The sequence below is a fragment of the Hippocampus bargibanti genome, linkage group LG06 (genome assembly GCF_051943395.1).
Source record: "Hippocampus bargibanti isolate YZ-2025 linkage group LG06, ASM5194339v1, whole genome shotgun sequence".
NCBI lineage: Eukaryota > Metazoa > Chordata > Actinopteri > Syngnathiformes > Syngnathidae > Hippocampus > Hippocampus bargibanti.
In genome coordinates, this window is record NC_142739.1 from 11094432 (window position 1) to 11113503 (window position 19072).

The following is a 19072-nucleotide window of genomic DNA, read 5'->3' on the forward strand; positions in this document are numbered from 1 at the left end:
CGTTCGTCAGTACGACATTACAGCGCAGTGCGGTGCAGTCAAGGCTATAAATAACAGTTACTTGACTTGTTTTCTCAACATCACATTATGATCACGATTATATTGCGCCTGAAGAGGGCAAGCATGAGTGCTCTGACCAAATGAAAAGACGAGAATTGTGCGCAGACAAAATTCTGCTCGTCCATATCAGAGGGAACCCGTGAGGTACATTCTGTTTGAAACACATTGATGAGCATTCCATGAATATTAAAGTTGTTTTAAATTGTTTTAACAGCATGAAGACAAGAGCTGTACAGTGGTAAGCCTATACGAGTCTGCACAAGTTGTAAATAAAAAAGAAACTTTAATTTTAAAATATAAGCAAACAAATAGTTGACAAGAGTGCCAACGTAACTATTCATCCATCAAATAGTTGTGTACAGTCATAATACAAATCACTGTATCACTGTGCTAATGCCCCCCCCCCTCCCGAGGGAAGATTTAACCCCAAAGTGGCCCGACACACAAATGAGTTTGACACCTGGTCTATCGAAATAAACTTTATTCCTCAAAAGCATTGTTATGAAGAAGCATGGCCTGCCACAGGAGGTGCTACAACATTTCTACACGGCAGTCATCGAATAAATCCTGTGTTCTTATATCATGGTTTAGTTCAGGGTCGCCACAAAAATTGACAAAATCTGACTTCAACGGACAGGTAGGACGACGAAACAAATAATTGGCACCGCGCTACACACTCTCGAAGACTTGCACATCAAGACAAGGGCGCGAAAAATCCTACACGACCCTGCGCACCCTGCCCACCACATTTTCCAGATACTCCCCTTAGGCATGCGCTACCGATCCATGCGCACCAAATCCAGCAGACATTTAAGCAGCGTCTTCCCCCTCGCCATTAACTCTCTCAACAGTAACCCAAATCTAACTGTAAAGTGCCTCTTTTTAATTTTGCACAACGCTGTGGAACAACGTCTTGTTATAATCATTGTAGCTCCAGCTCTGTACTCACTTGAACCACTGTCTGCTCGATACTTTGCACATTGTTTCATAGTTGTTCCTGAGAGGTACCACTTACATTAACTCATTCACTGCCAGATGTGCAAAAATGTTTCCACTCAAGTGCTAGGCTTGTCATTGTCACTGGAATTCCAGAACCCACAGAATATTGAGTTTTAGGACTACAGAAATATTCAGTACAGCGTTAGAAACATGCGACTTCCTTCTTTCATCAGAAAAAAAGAGTTATATGAGCTTGAAATATGGGATGATGTCCTAAATACAATGCAATACATACACATTGGTTTATATAGCGCTTGAACAACAGCTGAAGCTGGAACAAAGCGCTAACATGGAAAGAAAGGAAATGCTGCCTCCTTGTGGAAAAAAAAACATTGCCAGAGGCCATGGCCAGCGCTTTATCGACACCCAAGCGTGAAAAAAAAAAAAACGATTCTGATTATCCAAATGTACGGTTTGTCCAAAGAAACCATTTCCAGTTCTAATTATTATAATTATAGCTTCCATAAAATACGGATTTTGTTAGAACCCTCCACCGAGTTGCGACTGTCCAATCGTGGAAAACTGAAGGAAACAGCATTTAGTACAAACCGTCCGATACTTTCCACACGTTTTTAATGATTTTTGAAGGCCACATGGTGTGTGTCTCTGCTCACCGAATAACAATTCACATGTATGGGTTACTAACTACACGCTTTGCGACACATGAATGAGCAAAATGTTAAAGAAAACAGTAGCAATCTCGGCACTTGCAAATCAAGCCACAACCAAGCTTGCCTATTCAAAAAAAGTCCTCCCAGAAGTCACTCTCAACACTTTGCAAAGGTCCATCGTCTGGTCTGAAATTAGTTCCACAAATAGCTCCATCAGATGTCTCCACACAAACACGCATGCATATTTCAAGACTGTCACCCCCCTGTGGTTTTTAGCCACAGGGGAAATTTGATGAAACTATGCCAAAGTCTGCATGCTGAGCAGGGGATTACAATGCAGTTCTCCCCACAAGAGAGCCAAGAACCAGCCAAATCCTCCATAGGATTACACCCTCCTCCTCACTTGTTCCATGCACAGTCTTCTCTTTGAATCTCTCCTTCTCTTTACCTCCTAATTATTTACATTGTGTACAATATATATGTACTATTTTTTTCCCCTCACCCCTCTTCTCTTAAATTTTGATAGAAGACCTCAGAGCTCTTTTTTCTCTGCTCCCACCACTCGTTAGATGCCAAGAGAGGCACGGGAGAGGAAAAAACAAAAAGGAGCATGCAACGAGGTTGAGCGATCTTGAAGGAAAGCAAAGCAATACAAACCTGTGGGCGATTGATTAGAAAGCCTCACAGGCAGGGATCAGCGGTGTGGGTTGGTTAGGAGGATCAATTAAAATAAGCACAATGAGATGAAAGCAGGCGAACCCTAATCAAATACAATCTCTCTGAATTGGACTTTTTCAGGATACTTTTACCTGCATGTGCTCCACGGGGCTCTCTGGTGGCTTTTAAAAAAGAGCACAATAATCCTGCCCTTGAAAATGTTAGATGTATTTTTTTTTTTAAATTGGAGTGGTGCGTGTGAGTCCGTGGTAACCTTTGCTGCAGGTGCATTTTTAACCTCAGCAGTTGATCATCCTCCCTGACCTCAAGAGAGAGAGGCCACCCGTTGTAATGAAACATTCAAGCTCCCGAGCAAATGTCTACAGTATTGGGGTCAACGTACAAGTTTGCGTGGCAAGAAAAATAAGTGCAGTGACAGCAAGTGCCACGCGTAAGGAGAGCCTCTTTCTTACAACTCACTGTAAATTATTGATCTCTGTTTTTACAGAACACAGGTATTCCTCAGGGAAATAAAAAAAAAGCTTACACCCGCTAGGGTAGTGTAATATGATGGTCGTCATCAATTTCCCTGGTTTGAAAGACACTCCATCAAAACACATACTCGAGCAAAGAGGTGTGTATTGATTTTGTTGCGAGAGGATTGTGTCTTTCCCGTGAGGGACCGTTTAATGAGTCTACAAGCTTACTTTGGGGGATGGGAGTCAGCGGGTGAGGACGGGGAAGATGGTGGTGGGGTTCGAGACCTACAATCAGAAACAAAAGTTGTTGGATTCCCCACCAATTTTTTTAAATGAATGCAAGAGGCTTCGGGTGATAGTGGTGGACTTTTCCCCAGGGTGTGATCTCACCACTCAGCCAAAAATTGATTCGCTGAAGGAATGTACAGAGATCTAAACACGTCAATATGTATCCTGAAACACTAGAATGAAGGCAGCAATTATCACAAAGGGACATTCTCGAAGGTAGCCAATGCCGCCATATTACAATGATGCCAAAACTACTTCTGAAGTGATGCATTCCAATTCACTTCAATGACAATATGATGAAATTGGTTCTTTTTACTGTACATGTAAAGGACAATAGTGCAAGGCAGCGGGTCGCCAATCTTTCCTTGCCCCATGGACCGTTTTAATGTCAGACAATATTTTCAAGGACCAGCCTTAAAGGCCGAATAAATACAACAAATTAACAAGATATGACCTGCGTGGAAACTATTGTCTTTTCTAAACTTATTAAACATGCATTATGACATGAGACACATCCAATCTGGCCTTAACATGCTTTGGTCGCAATGGAAATGTTTAAATGTGCCTTCAAATTAAGATGTATAAAATCAGATACAAAGTGCATGAAAAATATGACTCACCATCAAAACCTATTATGCAGAGTGGGCTTGGCGTGTGGGAATCTCCCACTGAGATAATTCCAGATTTAAAGTAGGACTCTATTAAATGTAGTCTCGTTCTTGAAAGTCATAGGCTCCTCTTCTATATCCTGGCTGAGCATTTTCCCCTTCCCAAAGAAACGTTCCAAGATACAGTAAAGTCTTGTTATATGGATATTCAAGGGAGTCCGGAAAAATATCGATATAACCGGGACTATCGATATATCCGATCCTGCGCCGAACTGCATTAAACAAAAGCCGCCAAAAGAGGGCAGCCAAGCGCCATATAAGAAACGGAGCTGGCCATTAGCTCCCTTGATGTTCCCCCAATGTTGCCTCAAAATGGCACATATAATTCTTTAATGATTGTAAACATGTATGCTTTAATCTTCAGAACTACAGTGTATTTGAAACATATTCATAACTGGATGTGTAACAAGAAAGTATATTATCCGAATCTGAAGCCATTGTTTGGATTCACAAGTAATGCAAGACGTCTTGGCGTGAAGTCATTTTTATTTGCATTTGAATAAAAAGTGACATCGGCTGTCCTTTAATACACAGTATGGAATGTTAATAATTTTCAAAATCATCGCGCTTCAGCAGACAAAACAAGAAACATTGTTGCAAAAAACGATTGCATTCATATACAGTACAGTGGGCATGTACATAACACAACAGGGAAACTGCAACGCTTACATCTTACTGTATTATGTATACAATTTAAAAAAGTCATCAATCTTCTTCTGCTTCCCATTTTTACCTTTTAACACACACACTTCAATCTCATCTGCTACACACGAGCTAGCGTCTGAAAATGAAAATGGCTCTGCTACACGGGTGCTGGGCACGTAACCAAGTCACCTGACCAAGTCGACCAATGGCGCGACTGATGGCGTGATGACAAAGTTGACCAATGGCGCGACCGATGGCGTGTCATGTGACAAAGTCACACGGCCAAGTCGACCAATAGCGCGACCGATGGCGGCTCATGTGACCAAGTCGACCAATGGCGCGACCGATGGCGGCTCACGTAACAAGACACGTGACCAAGTTGACCAATGGCGCGACGGATATATCGATATAAACAACAAAAATGGCCGGCGGGGGATGAAAAGGAGCACCGTAATAACCGGATTATCTTAATAACCGGGTATCGTACTAAACGGTACTAATTATACATAAAAAGACTAGAAATGTGCAAGTGAAATGAAAATAGTATCGTAATAAGCGGTACTATCGATATAACCGATATCGATATAACGAGACTTTACTGTAGTTTTCAATAATTTTGCTAGATCCTGGGTTTCATTTTAGCAATAACCGATCACATGACCGATGAGTGCCCCTTGACCTGCATCAAGAGTGACATACTGTTGACCTATGTAAAAGACAATGAAATATTATTTCAGAAAACATATTTCAGATTTGGAAAGGAATACAAAGGGAACCTATGTAAGTTATATAGTATTTCTGTGCTGCGCGGTATGAAATGACCCATAGAAAGGTACTGGTTCACAGACCAGGGGTGGGGGACCACTGGCAAGGGACTTCATCCGATCTGGCCGAAAGTGTTTGAAAAGACCATGAAGGTCAATTAAAAACTGAATTTAAAATGAGCAGACTTGAAAACGCAAGCCTTTGCTTTAATACAAAATAAGGTTATATTCTCATTGTGTGGCGATTTAATAATGGTTTGGAATATACAAGATGGTTCATGTTACCATAACAAGACAAAATGGATTTCCATTCCCCAGACATTTTGATAAAGCTCCTGTGTTGAATCGTATTTGGCATCTCGCATGTGTGCATGAAAATCCAAGATAATTCGATCACCTATGAATAAAAATTGAGTTACATAACCACAGGGAACCAGATTGTGTGATTAGCTTTGATATTCAGAGCAATGGCATGCTTATTAAGGAACACTGTGAGTCTTGACAACAAATAGCGTCACGTCCGAACGAGGTGTGGCAACAGATCTCGTCGGACAAAAAGGAAAGTTGGATCCAAAATACTCGATGGAGACAGGAATGGGTTCAAAAGAGGCTTTACTGTGTATAGTGAGGCAACAAGGGCGTGTAATGAGGAAATACACCGGCGAATACTGAGCCTAACCGGGTGACTTTTATAGCCAGAAGGCACAATCAGTGGATTGGGATCACGTGTGTTAGCCCGGAGGAGCAGGGAGGGGAGGGGCGCGCACCTGACACCAATCAGGATGTGACAGATAGAGGAAGAGCCCTCTTTCCATTTTCGTTCCTTTTTCTTTTGTAATGCCTTTCTGGGTCATAAAAGAAGCCAATCCAAGGTGGCGAAGGGTGACAGGCAGCTTTAAACCTGAACTGTTTGGATGTCAATTACTGGGTCAGAAAACCGTTCTACATAACTGACTGCTGCTGACCAATCAGCTAACAGTAAGAAGTACTAGTAGTCTTCTATCAAAACCAAGGTTTGTCAGGTGGAAATTACACAATAATTTTATGTATTATGTACTGAATCTTCCAGAAGAAAGCCCAGTCTCATTTGCCTGCTTATGATCTGCTAACAGAGCCCAGAATGCCTCCTAAAACGTTTAACCTAATCTGTCTTGCCTTGCGACACAAGTTCGTCTGTTGACGCATTTGCGAATGATTAATTCCTTCCTTCCATTTGAATGTTATCCAGATGCCTTTTCACACCATTAATCAATTTCAGCAGGCTGTGCAAAGAGCTCATGGATGCAAAGGGCCCATCAGTCCTAGTAGGACGGCTGATGGGTTTCCCAAACTCTTTACCCATCATTACCAACAAATATATTTGCCCAGTTTGTTATTTTCTTTGTGGGGTGTGAAAATAAATGAATTTCCTGTGGTGGATAAAGCTGGTGGTCTCTGTTTTGGATGTGTTGATTGCACCATGGAATTGCTTCATCGGACCACAAAATGGTGACAGGCCAGTGTGTTGTTCTTCGAATATAATGGAGTTACAAGTTAAAGAATTACACATTTCAATCACTTTCCAATCTAGGACTGGTCCTTGATTTCACTGCCCTACAAGACAGAATTCAAGTCAAGCAGAATACACCCTCTTTATTGTTCAGATTTTGGTGTGTGCTTGAAATGTGATACAGTTATATGACACACTCATTGATTCTCAATACTATTTGAGCATTCCATTTTAAATCATTCGCAAATTTATTCGTGAATTAAAAAAAATGACGTCGAGCAGAGGTCCCCAACCCCCGGGCAGCGGACCGGTACCGGTCCGTTGGTCATTTGGTACCGGGCTGCGCAGAAAGAATACATAATTTACATAATTTGCGTTTTATTTATTATCTGAGTCCAAACTATGTTTTATTTTGAAAAATTAAAAGTCACCGCTTGCAGCGCATTTCCGTGACGAGGAATGGGTTGCAAAGCGCGCTTACTTGTGCAACATATTCAACCTGCTCAATTAACTCAATCTGTCATTTCAGGGGAAAATGACAACTGTCTTCAAGTTGGCTGATAAAGTAGCTGCATTTAAAGCCAAACTGGATTTGTGAGGACGGCGCGTGAATAGCAAGCAGCGTATTTGACACGTTTCAAACATTGGCGTGGTTTTTGGAAGAGACTGAGCCCGAATTGGGCATTTTCAGAAAGTCCCGCCCCCAGTTCGTGACGCCACGCCAAGACGTCTTGCATTGCTGGAGAATCAAAACAATGGCTTCAGATTCGGAGAATATTCTTTCTTGTTACTCATCCAGTTATGAATATGATTCAAATAGTTCTGAAGAGGAAAGCATACATGTTTGCAATCGATTAAAGAATTTATTCCGTGCCATTTTGAGGCAATAAGGGGGGGAAATGGAGCACCAAAAAAGGGGCAGAAAATGGCGACAAAGCTCCGTGTAAGGAATTAATCAGCACAGGCTGATTAATTCCTTACACGGAGCTTTGTCGCCCTCTTCTGCCTCTTTTTGGTGCAACACGAAGTTTTCAGACCAAACAAGTACAGCAAAATGCATTGACGTGATGGAAGGACTGCTACAATGTGTCCTTTTTTCGGTCAGGGGCATTCCTTCAGTGACGTAGGGTCAGGACTCGTCACCAACTCAAAAACAAAACTTCCGGAATATTCAGCGCAAGTCTTAAAACGTAAAATATAGCTATATGCGGTGGAAACTTTGTAAAATACGCTCAGTAGAAGTCATTTGAAGCCATTTTACAAATTATGGACACAACTTGTCCGGAGACGTCGGTTGTCCTTTAAACGTTACCATGGTGACCATAGAGCGTTAAGGGGCAGAGACGATGTTACTTACATATATTGTTGTTTATCGGTGAAAAGGTTTGTTCAGCCATCTGTACTTCTTTGAAGGTGTCGGACGTTTCGCTTCTTATCCAAGAAACTTCGTCAGCAAACTAGTCTTACTGGTAGTTTAGCCCCTATATATATATATATCCCTACTGTCCAGACATGGCGGTGCTGAACTCTGCTATGATAGATCCCTGCTCTCAGGTTGGAGGGAGCAGAGGACTACTCCCTGCCACTCCATTGTTGTACCTATTGTTCTGACTAACGACTGGCCTGATTGCCCCACTTCCACCAGTATCACCTCATCAGTATTCCTAATCCTATTTTGCCTAAGTAGGCTGTTGTACGAACGATTCAAATTGAACCTCACCCCACGTGATGGAAGGACTGCTACAATGTGGGGTGAGGACTCATCACTGCCATGTCTGGACAGTAGGGAGATATATATATATATATATATATATATATATATATATATATATATATATATATATATATATATATATATATATATAAATCAGCGTCTCACCCACCATGGGTGGTGTCTGTCCCCCATTTTAGCTCGGGTCCTCTACCAGTGGCCAGGAAGCTTGAGGGTTCTGCGCAGTATACGTTTTGAACATTTTGTTTCCGGGATCTGTTGCAACCACTCGTCGAGTCTGGGGGTCACTGCCCGGAGTGCTCCGACCACCACAGGCACGACTGTCACCTTTACCTTCCAGGCTCTCTCCTGCTCCTCTCTGAGCCCTTGGTATTTCTCGATTTTCTCATGTTCCTTCCTTCTGATGTTTCCATCACTCGGGACCGCGACATCCACGACAACGGCTTTCCTTTCAGGCTCTCAAGCGATGATTGTGTTTTTATTGTTGGTGCACAGTTGATCTATTTAATGGCATAAATGCACAAACCTCATGAATGTGCAAACTTTGTGTGTACTGATGCATCCCACTGATATAAATGTTAGAAATATGCATTAAAAACCATGTCAGGCGATGGTATTCAGATTTTTCAAAGGTTCCATAACTAAGAAAGAAGTCATCTGAATTATTTTGTCTTTTACCATCTGCAGCGGCCTGATTGATGGTGGCGAGAAAAGAATAAATTATAACCACGCTGTAGAATTTACATTTTAACATTCCACAGATTAATTTAGTCAGAATCAGAATCAGAATACCTTTATTCCATAACCAGACATACGCTGACATGAGGGAATTACCATTCAGGGTGAGAGCAAATTAAAATAGTTTACCTCGTATTCCTGTTTAAAACCGTAGCCCTCGGCCGTCTTCATCTGGTTTATATGCTGGAGCAGGTCGGCCACTCGTACGGCAGGGTGCAGCTGTCCCGTGTGATAGGGAGAGCCCTTACGTCCACACGGGTGCCTCGGAGAGCCTCCGAGGAGACTGCTGGCCTCGTTCACCGAAGTGCGTGGATCACCTGCAAAAGACCAGGTCAATGTTGTAAACTTAATGGTGGGGAGTAGGCGGGCATAGGTCAGCGGTAGAATCAGAGTCTCTGTGGGGACTGTGATGGCCGGTGTAGGTGTATTGGGGCTGCCAGATCAGCTTGGGGGGCATGGCCATTGGCAAGGCAAACAACATTACGGCCCATTAAATCAGCAGGTGTTGCTGTTTTTCTTTAGGTACTGTTGTTCAGTCAATTTACATTGATGCGTGAACATTTGAGGATTACATTTAACTGTACTGTAATGTTGAGATGTTATTTATTCATTTTCTAATTCATCTAATTTTTAATTCATTTTTAAAGCACTCACACAAAACTATATTTACATGTTTGCTATATAAGCAAAAATACCTACCTACCTACCAACATTTGAAATAAGTCCTAGTGCATATCATGTGCCAGTGATAATTGATACATCATTTCATGTTACCACACGAAATGGTGTATGTATGATCAATCAACTTGTGCAAGCATTCTGAGGTAAGGTGGGGTAAATAGGTCCACAAAATGAAGATACTGTAAGTAGCTCACCAAGAACTCTTGAAACTTTGCAGGAAACACATCTGCCTTCTCCTTGTAATCAGCCTATATAATGAGTGCACTCAATTCGAAGACGAACGACAAAAAACCACCAATGGCTTCTTCAGATTGAATTCAACTTGCATTGTGAAATTACTGCCCTTTTGTGGAACTACTTCCAATAAACGGAGATGCTGAAAGTCAACTTTTGAAAGTAATCATTGTCTTACTTCGTGTTCCACATGTGTGCGCATCCATGAAGGAGAGGGCCATCCTCTCATCCTCTTGCAGAGTGCTCTGGTCGGTAAAACTGCGCTCCATGGAGCCCATGTGGCTCTTCTCCTGGCGATAGGTAATGGGGGTCTTATTCATGTTAACAGGTTTCCTAGTGACGAATACAGAACAGGAGAGCAGATATTGTGAATATAAGGTAATACAAGAGATAAAGCACCATTGTCAGAGACAACGAGCAACATCTCAATTATTTCCCATGTCTTCCTGCGGTGTGATTTTCAGCCAGAGCACAAGCATATGTCTGATGGATCACAACAAATGGAACAGAAAAGAATCATAATCACTTACGGAAAATAAGAGTAGTAGTTCCTTCTGGCAAGAGTGGGGGAGGAAGTAGAGGAGGAGGATTGAAAAAAAGTCAAGAAGAAATGTATCATGAACACAATGTCAGCTGAAAGCAGAATGCATTGATTACAGTGAAAACCAGAAGCAGGAAATCAACAGTGCAGGTGACCATGTGATGGGTGCCAGTATATCGAGCAGGTGCTGACACCACAATGTGTGTGTGCATTTCCTTCATTAGAGTGTGTCTTCCGTGGTACGCTTCAAGGACCAAACCACGTGGCCTTCCTGTCACAGCCAATTCAGTAATCAATTATCTAAAGGGGAAAACGTCACGGTCGCTCAGCACAGGAGCCTGAGCTCATTTGTGGAGACTTTCAAAATGGACATTATTCAATACCAGTCAAGGTACTGTATCATCCATTTAATGATTTTCTGATGCCATTTAGAACTTTTGTGCGCTATGAAACATTAAAACAGTGGAACCTCCAAAGTCAATTGTCGCATTGGTAAACTATTTTCAAAACCAACATTTCTGCAAAAATAGTGTATTAGATTTCAATTTAGTGGGCATCTGAGTGATTCACTGATTGTGGGGACTTTTTATTTATTCCCCAGTTTCCCTCGCGTGAGGTCCCACAGGGCTCTGTTCTCTGCCCCTTTCTATTTTCCCTGTTTCCTTCCCTACTCGTGCCTTCTTCAATCGGAAAAATGGAATCCCTACAACAAAGTGCAATGTATCTTCTCTCGGCCTATTAGTCAAACATTTTGATCGTATGAAAGGCTTTCTTTGTTATATTTCACTGACAACAAGTGAGAGATGATGTTTTTTTTTCTTGTGGCATCGCTTAAAACACCATGTTGGATTTGGCTTGCTTAGGGACTCTGACCAAGCTGACTATCTCAAATCCATTGTCAGGTTCATTTGAAATGCCAGCTAGGTCATGGGGACTTGTTAAGTCAAACTGTTTTACCACTTGAGCTAGGGGGCTAACAGTAAACCTGATTCTCTTAAAGGACAAACGACATCTCCGGACAAGTTGTGTCCATAATTTGTAAAATGGCTTCAAATCACTTCTACTGAGCGTATTTTACAAAGATTCCACAAAGATTCTTATATTTTACGTTTTAAGACTCGCGTTGAATATTCAGGAAGTCTTGTTTTTGAGTTGGTGACGAGCCTTCACGTTACGCCATGAAAGGACCCCCCCCCCCGACTGACAAAAAGAGCAGTCCATTGTAGCAGTCCATCACGTCAATGTATTTTGCGGTACTGTTTGTCTGAAAACCTTGATGTTGCACCCAAAAGCTGCCAGAAGAGGGCGTCCAAGCTCCATGGAAGGAATTTATCAGCCTGTGGAAACGGGCTGATTCATTCCTCACGGGAGCTGGTCGCCATTTTTGGGTGCGACAATCCCCCCCGGCCCGTTTGCCTCAAAATAACACGGAAAAAAATTACTTAATCGATTGCAAACTTGTATGCTTTCCTCTTCAGAACTATTTGAATCATATTCATAACTGGATGTGTAACAAGAAAGCATATTCTCTGAATCTGAAGCCATTGTTTTGATTTTTCAGCAATGCAAGACATCTTGGCGTGACGTCACGAACTGGGGGCGGGACTTTCTGAAAATGCCCAATTCGCAGCTCAATTTTTTTGCAGATTTTGGACACTTTAAGTCATTTTTATTGGTGTTTTGCATTTGACTAAAAATATCATACTGCATGTTTTGGGTATTTTAGATGCTATAGAACGTTTTTCTGATGTCAGTTAAGAACCAAAAAAGTGACCTCTAAAGGACAACCGACGCCTCCGGACAAGTTGTATCCATAAGTTGTAAAATCACTTCAAATGACTTCTACTGAGCGTATTTTACAAATATTCCACCGCAAATAGCTATAATTTACGTTTTAAGACTTGCGCTGAATATTCAGGAAGTCTTGTTTTTGAGTTGGTGACCATACCTACCGTGACGACACGGTAGGTATTGTCACTGGCCGAGAAAGCGACACACAGTGCATTTTTTGGTACTTTGTTTGGTCTGAAAACTTCGTGTTGATCCGGGCTGATGGCGAAATTAGAAGGAAAACACATAAATAACGCGATGGTGAATCGTTGTGTGTTGCACCAAGACTACTATTTGATACAAGATGACACAAATTCCCAGCAGACAAATCAGCCCATATCCAATCCTTGGGCGCAGTCTTGTGCATTTTCTGGGACACTACATTTCAGTTCAGATGCCTCAAAATGACACGGAATAACTTTTTTAATCGATTGTAAACATTTATGCTTTCCGCTTCCGAACTATTTGAATCATATTCATAACTGGATGAGGAACAAGAAAGCATCTTCACCGAATCTGAAGCCATTGTTTTGATTCTCGAGCAAGGCAAGACATCTTGGCGTGACGTCACGAACAAGGACGTGGGACCTTATGAAACTGGCCATTTCCGGTCTCATTTTGAAGTAGTTTATGGACACTAAGTCATTTGTATTGGTGTTTTTCATTTGACTAAAACTATCAGCCTGCATGTTTTGGGTATTTTAGATGCTATAAAACGTTTTTCTGATGTCAGTTAGGAAACAAAAAATGGTGTCGGTTGTCCTTTAAGTCAGCACTTTATAACATAATTCCAAACATGGGTGAACTATTATAATGGACCCTATGTGGGTGTGAGCTCATCTGCCATTTCTCACTTCCAGATAGTACAGACTGAATTCATGTTCCTCAAATGCAATATTCATGATAACTGGGGCCGCACAGATCCCATTATTGTAAAGGAAATTTTGCAAATTACTGTTCTTTAGTGAAAGTGAAAGCCTTGCGAGAAATTAATGTTTTATAATGGCAACCGTAACCATAGTTAGTTCATTTTCGAATTATTTTATGCTGATGTTTTTTGTAAAGCGCTTGCCTACAGACACATCAACGTTGAAAGCGGAATATTGACACATATGCGTTGAAGTGTAATTTTTTGCTTGGTTTATGTTTAATTTTGTATGACTTTAGTGGTTACACTGTAAGAAACAATGTAAGGCTTGCAGAAAAATAACTGGATAAATACTGTATACTGGAGATCTCAGGGTTCACTGGCTAATAGTCTCTAAAAGCACACCTTTTCTCTCCCAATTACCATCTCATTTAGGCCTCAGTCCTGTCCTCGGTGTGTGTAATTCAGTAGCTAACTGAATTGCATCAACCGTTAATGAAATACTTCACATATTGTGATGATCTATGTAGATGAGAATTGTTGGTCCCTTTGATACATTATATGGGAGTGAAAGCAATGAAAACAAATATCGCCAATACAAGAGTAACCTTCTAGAAAAATTGCTGACGCAGCCGAACCATTTTCAAACCAAATAAATAACGACCAAAACAATGAAGGAGGTGCACATAATGAGGCATGCTTTAAACAAATCAACAGTTGTTACCCTTTCTTAATGATAATAATGACAGCACCCAGCAGGAGAATGAGCGCCACCAGGCCGCCGACACAAATGCCCAGAATCAGCCCCATCTCTTCCGAGTTCTGGGACACCTCCAAAGCTTTGCGGTGATCTTTGCAGGCGGCTGGGGAAGTAAATAAAGATGAACTTTCAAAAGCAGTGCCGCTTAAAGGTGGCAGGAGCTGTTCAAGAAATGATTCACAGAGACGTCATATAAAGACATCATATAAAGACGTCAAAAGTGGATATTGCGGTGGAGAAAATTCACATCTTTGAATAGCCCCACACCCGCAACCCTAGCTCAACAGGTAGATACTTTTCATAGCACAATGCAACTGTTCAACTGATCCTGACTACTGTTGACACCTGCTGAATTCTTATGGCTTTCTTAATGCCATCACTTCGTTTCAATAGCATTGATATTTCAAAAGGTCTTTTCAAAGTGATGGCAATATTGAAAAGCGCCAATACGGAAGTGACACATTTCACCACTGTATGTCTACCCAACAAACGTAGCACTTCAGTACACATCTTATGTTTGACATACAAAAAATATTCTATGGGAGCTTTACAAAGACGAATATGATAAATAACCATCATAATCAGAGGAATTCAAAATAACATCAATATTGTCCTGACTAGTAATTATCCCATTACAAATTTTCAAATTGTGTCGCCATGTTGACCTGTCAGCGTACTGTACAGATTGTTGCTACAAAACCCTAGAGATGCGCCTCCTGTAAACAATGCATTATTTATTGTATTTCAGAGAAATAAGTCTTCCAAACAGCAGCTCCAGACGGAAACTTCCGAGGCAATTCGCTCTCTGTGAGTGAGTGAAAAGGGTCCCGCAGTTCGCAACTTTCTCTACATATTCCTCATGGTGGATATTCCTTTATTTAGTTCATAGGGGCCATTTGATCTACTCTTCCTGTGTGTGTCAGTCAGAGCTCAAGGCCTCAAAGCAGCCTTTTCAAGGCCAGTGGAACGTCTCCAGAGCAGCAGAAAGTCAGAGCAGGCCTCGGGATACTGTTATATCTCACTGCCTGCTGGGGACGCAAGTGTTTTGGGGCAGGGAAATTAAAACAGAGCCACATTGTAGACCGACTAACTGTAGCCGGTGGCCATTTTGTGACAGGGGTGATTTATTTCTTCTAAAACTGAATTAAAAAAAAGACAGGATGTGACTTCAAAGAATGTCACGGGTGACTTTTTCTTTTTTTTGTACAGTAGAGGCATCTTCTGGACACCTCTTTCTTAGTTCCCCTTTTCTATCGGGCAGAAGTTTGGTGAACAAAGGACTTTGAGTTCAATATTCTGTTGTGCATTTGAGACCTGTTTGTAGCGTCTCACACAAAAGCGCAGTGAGTTCAGATATACTGTATATTGCTACAATGCCGGCTCATTTTAACTGTCAGCTATTTAAGCACACACTGCCAAGCTTCTCAATATTTATCACTATAAATTAAAAATTCGCAATCACCTTTACGACTTTACACTTGTATCAATGTTATTGTTAGGTCAAAAGAGATGAAATACACGTGGAGCTTTGGCAACAAGAAGATTTGCAACATCCCTCAAGTTTGTGATGACAGTTTTTGATTCTAGAATAAATTGCTGTACTCTAATTGCAAAAAAAAAAAAAAAAAAGAAATATGTGAGCGCAAATTGTATGTCAAACCACATCACAAAATTGTGTTCTACTTTTGAGGGTCCACTTTATCACCCTCTCGTTCTTGGTTACTTCATTCTGCTGAAGCACCAATACATTTAGATGATGTAACGCTTTCCATTTCAGGTCTGCACACTTAAACTACATCCATCACGCAATATCCATTAGCCTGAACACGAATATGAAACGGATTTCCGTGGTGATTTTGCACCTTTGCCAGTTGCTCCAGGTTGAAAATTGGCACAGAGCGAGGGAAATCACAGGTATATTGTCACACTGAGACTGCCAGCAAATCCTTAATTAAACTGTCACCTGGAAGTTGAAAGTAATCCACAGTTTTGGTATCAAAGCTGGAATCATTTGCTTCCACTTGCCTGCTGACGTGCTGCTTGATAAAAACAGCTCAGGAGACGATGGTGCTTAATCGATGGCAGTGGTGGAAGGATCACAGAAATCACTCTTTGACACATTTTTTTAACCTGCAATTTATTTTGGGAACTTTTTGTTGGTGGGTTTGTCAAAAACTAAAAAAATGATTCTTACTGAAAATATGGAACGATAGCTGGATTGCGGTATACTTCAGAGGCTGCAATTTACAAAAGCTTCTTGTAAGGCATGTTCTTTTCACGATTTAGGTAAACACACTGTTATGATTCATCATGGCTATTACATGGCTATTACGTGAGCAAAATTTGTCCTCGCCGATCCTGGAAGCTGACCGCTAGTAAGGATAGACAAACCAAGACTCACGGAACACTTGGATTTTGTCCAACTGTGGCACATGTCGATTGCTTAATTACATCTAATTTCCACAAGCTGTTACCTTTATTTTGTTATAGTATTTATATCTCTTCTTATTTTTTTCCACTGACACCCCCCACCCCTGACATTGGCTTCTATTTTATGATTGACTGATTCATGCAATTCCATGTTGCTACTACGCAAGCAAAATCCATCAATGCCTAATCAGGTGTCCTCTGCCGAAATCGGTTAACTGCTATGCTGGACTGATTTCAACAAGCAGTATTCACTGTGTTCCCAAAAGATAGTAGAGCATGGGGAAAGAGTGGGTTCGGGGTAGGGGGGGTTCTGCCAGGAGAATTTAGTGTCAATTTCCTTGCCTTTTCATGTCCTCTCCAATCCAAAATCTAAGATACAGGAAAGGCAGTGTGGCTGGGAGGTGGTGAGGGGAGTGGGGGAGGCCCTTTCTCACACAGAGGCAACGGTGGCTCCATGTCAGAACCCTTCAGATGTAGCCCATCTCGTGAGAGGCTGCCTTTGATCTACTTGTCCCAGCGGTCACTTGCAAACAAATACGATGAAAGGCTGACCTCTAATCTTTCTCTGCCTGTTGCCCTTTTCGCAGAAAACCACAGCCAAAGAAGCAGGGCCGTCGGAGAACATTTGTCCCTATTGCCACTTTTGTACTCAAGAAAAATACCAGTGCTATGCCGACTCTGTGAGCCACTTCATGGGACGTTTCTTCTAACAAAGTAAACAGTGCAAATGATGTACTCAAGGTGATGCCATTCATTTCCAATTACCTTTGCGAGCTATGCGAATGCAGTTTATTCTTGATTCCTGCAAAACAAAAAATACACAAGTGATGAGTGTCATTTTGCATCAAAAGAATACAAACACACATGATTTTCCAACATCTTAAGTTACCAACTCAAGGCACGTTCATAACCTCTTCAACAGTGTGTTTTCCATTGCAAATTAATGTAACAGGAAATGTCTTTGGATTAAAAGAAAATATGAATTTATATTTTAGAAATCTCTTAACAACATGCATGAAGCTCTGAAATATCTGTGGATCTGATAGCTGAGGCGGTGTATTAAAGACACAGGTAAGAGTGTTTTGCCGTAAGAAATAATATTTGAATTAAAATGGGAAGATGATTAAAGGGGAGGGGGGGTGGGGTCCCAAACTAAGGCATCGCTATGAAAAGGAAATGATTCTATTCAAATTCATGCTGATGACATCTTGGTGTTTTAAAAAGGGACCTTTGTCAAACAACCCTAATGAAATTCGAGACGCTAATCCAATTCGACCCTGCCGCCTCTTGGAAGACATACATTATCAAATTAAAATTTAGACATGCCAATCTCGGTATTGTGGGACTCTTATGCAAAAGAGGACATTTGTAAATGAGCAAAAATGGCCTTCCTCAAACTGACTAAATTGTTTATTTTAATTGAAAATGCATTTCAAACTCCGCTTAAATCCAGGTGGCCATTATGTTTTGTTATTTCCATTAACCAGCACAATTTAGTTCACGTTATTCATCGATGAGAAGGTTTCTTCAGCCGTCATCTGTACAAAAGTGAAGGTTTCGGACGTTTCGCCTCCTATCCAAGAGCAGACAAGGGCAGATGCACAGTGCTTCTCAACACATTGGATTATGAAGACAAAATAAATAGGTTAATCAGTGATTCTAACACGTATGAGCAACTAAAAAGGGACCCTTCCAATAGATACAAGAAAGAAATGATTGACTGTCTCCAAAAGTTAGAGAAAGGAAAACATATAGACAAACAGATGTATTTTAGATTATACCCGGGAGAGGCCACGCCATGTATCTATGGCCTGCCAAAAATACATAAGGAAGGGTTCCCCCTCAGACCCATTGTTTGTAGCATTGACTCCTCTACATACAATGTAGCCAAATATTTAAAAAAACTATTTTAGCTCCGTTGGTTGGTAACACAGAATATCACGTAGAGAACACCACAGGGTTTGTAGAGAGGATCAAAGACCTCATATTGGAACCTGAGGAAACTTTGGCATCATACGATGTGACTTCTCTCTTTACATCTGTCCCAACCCCAGCAGCAGTCTCAGTGGTGAGGACGAGGCTGCTGGCGGATGTTTCTCTGCATGAAAGAACCAAACTTAAACCGGATCACATCTGCCAATTATTAGAAATCTGCCTTAATACTATGTATTTTCAATTTCGGGAAAAAATTTATAAACAAATTCATGGTTGTGCTATGGGCTCACCAGTTTCACCCATAGTGGCTAATCTTTACATGGAAGAGATGGAGAAACAGGCCCTCACATCCTTCCCAGGGACAAAACCTAGACACTGGTTTAGATATGTGGACGATACTTTTGTCATAATTAAGAAACAAGAAATTCAATCCTTCACAGATCACCTCAACTCTGTAGACTTCAACATTAAATTTACTCGTGAGGACATTCAAGAGAACCAACTAGCCTTCTTGGATTGTAAAGTAATTATAAAAGAGGACAGAGCGCTAAAAACAGAAGTCTTTAGGAAGGCTACGCAAACTGACCAATACTTACTTTTTGACTCTAACCACCCTTTACAACATAAACTAGGAGTTATCAGAACCCTCCAGCATAGGGCTAA

At 41.2% G+C, this 19072-nt stretch overlaps 1 protein-coding gene across 3 annotated transcripts in view; it reads right to left on the bottom strand.

Moving 5' to 3' along the window:
* ptprub (protein tyrosine phosphatase receptor type Ub) overlaps positions 1-19072 on the bottom strand; it is a 267362-nt gene that overhangs the window by 45999 nt on the left and 202291 nt on the right. For 2 of the 3 annotated variants that reach the window (XM_088999588.1, XM_088999587.1), the window contains exons 13-17: positions 17240-17276; positions 14009-14147; positions 10576-10599; positions 10224-10378; positions 9260-9447 (exon numbers count right to left, since the gene is read on the bottom strand). In XM_088999588.1, the coding sequence (XP_088855714.1) occupies positions 9260-9447; positions 10224-10378; positions 10576-10599; positions 14009-14147; positions 17240-17276 (543 nt within the window). The remainder of the gene's footprint in view (positions 1-9259; positions 9448-10223; positions 10379-10575; positions 10600-14008; positions 14148-17239; positions 17277-19072) is intronic. The other variant, XM_088999589.1, reaches the window with a different exon arrangement.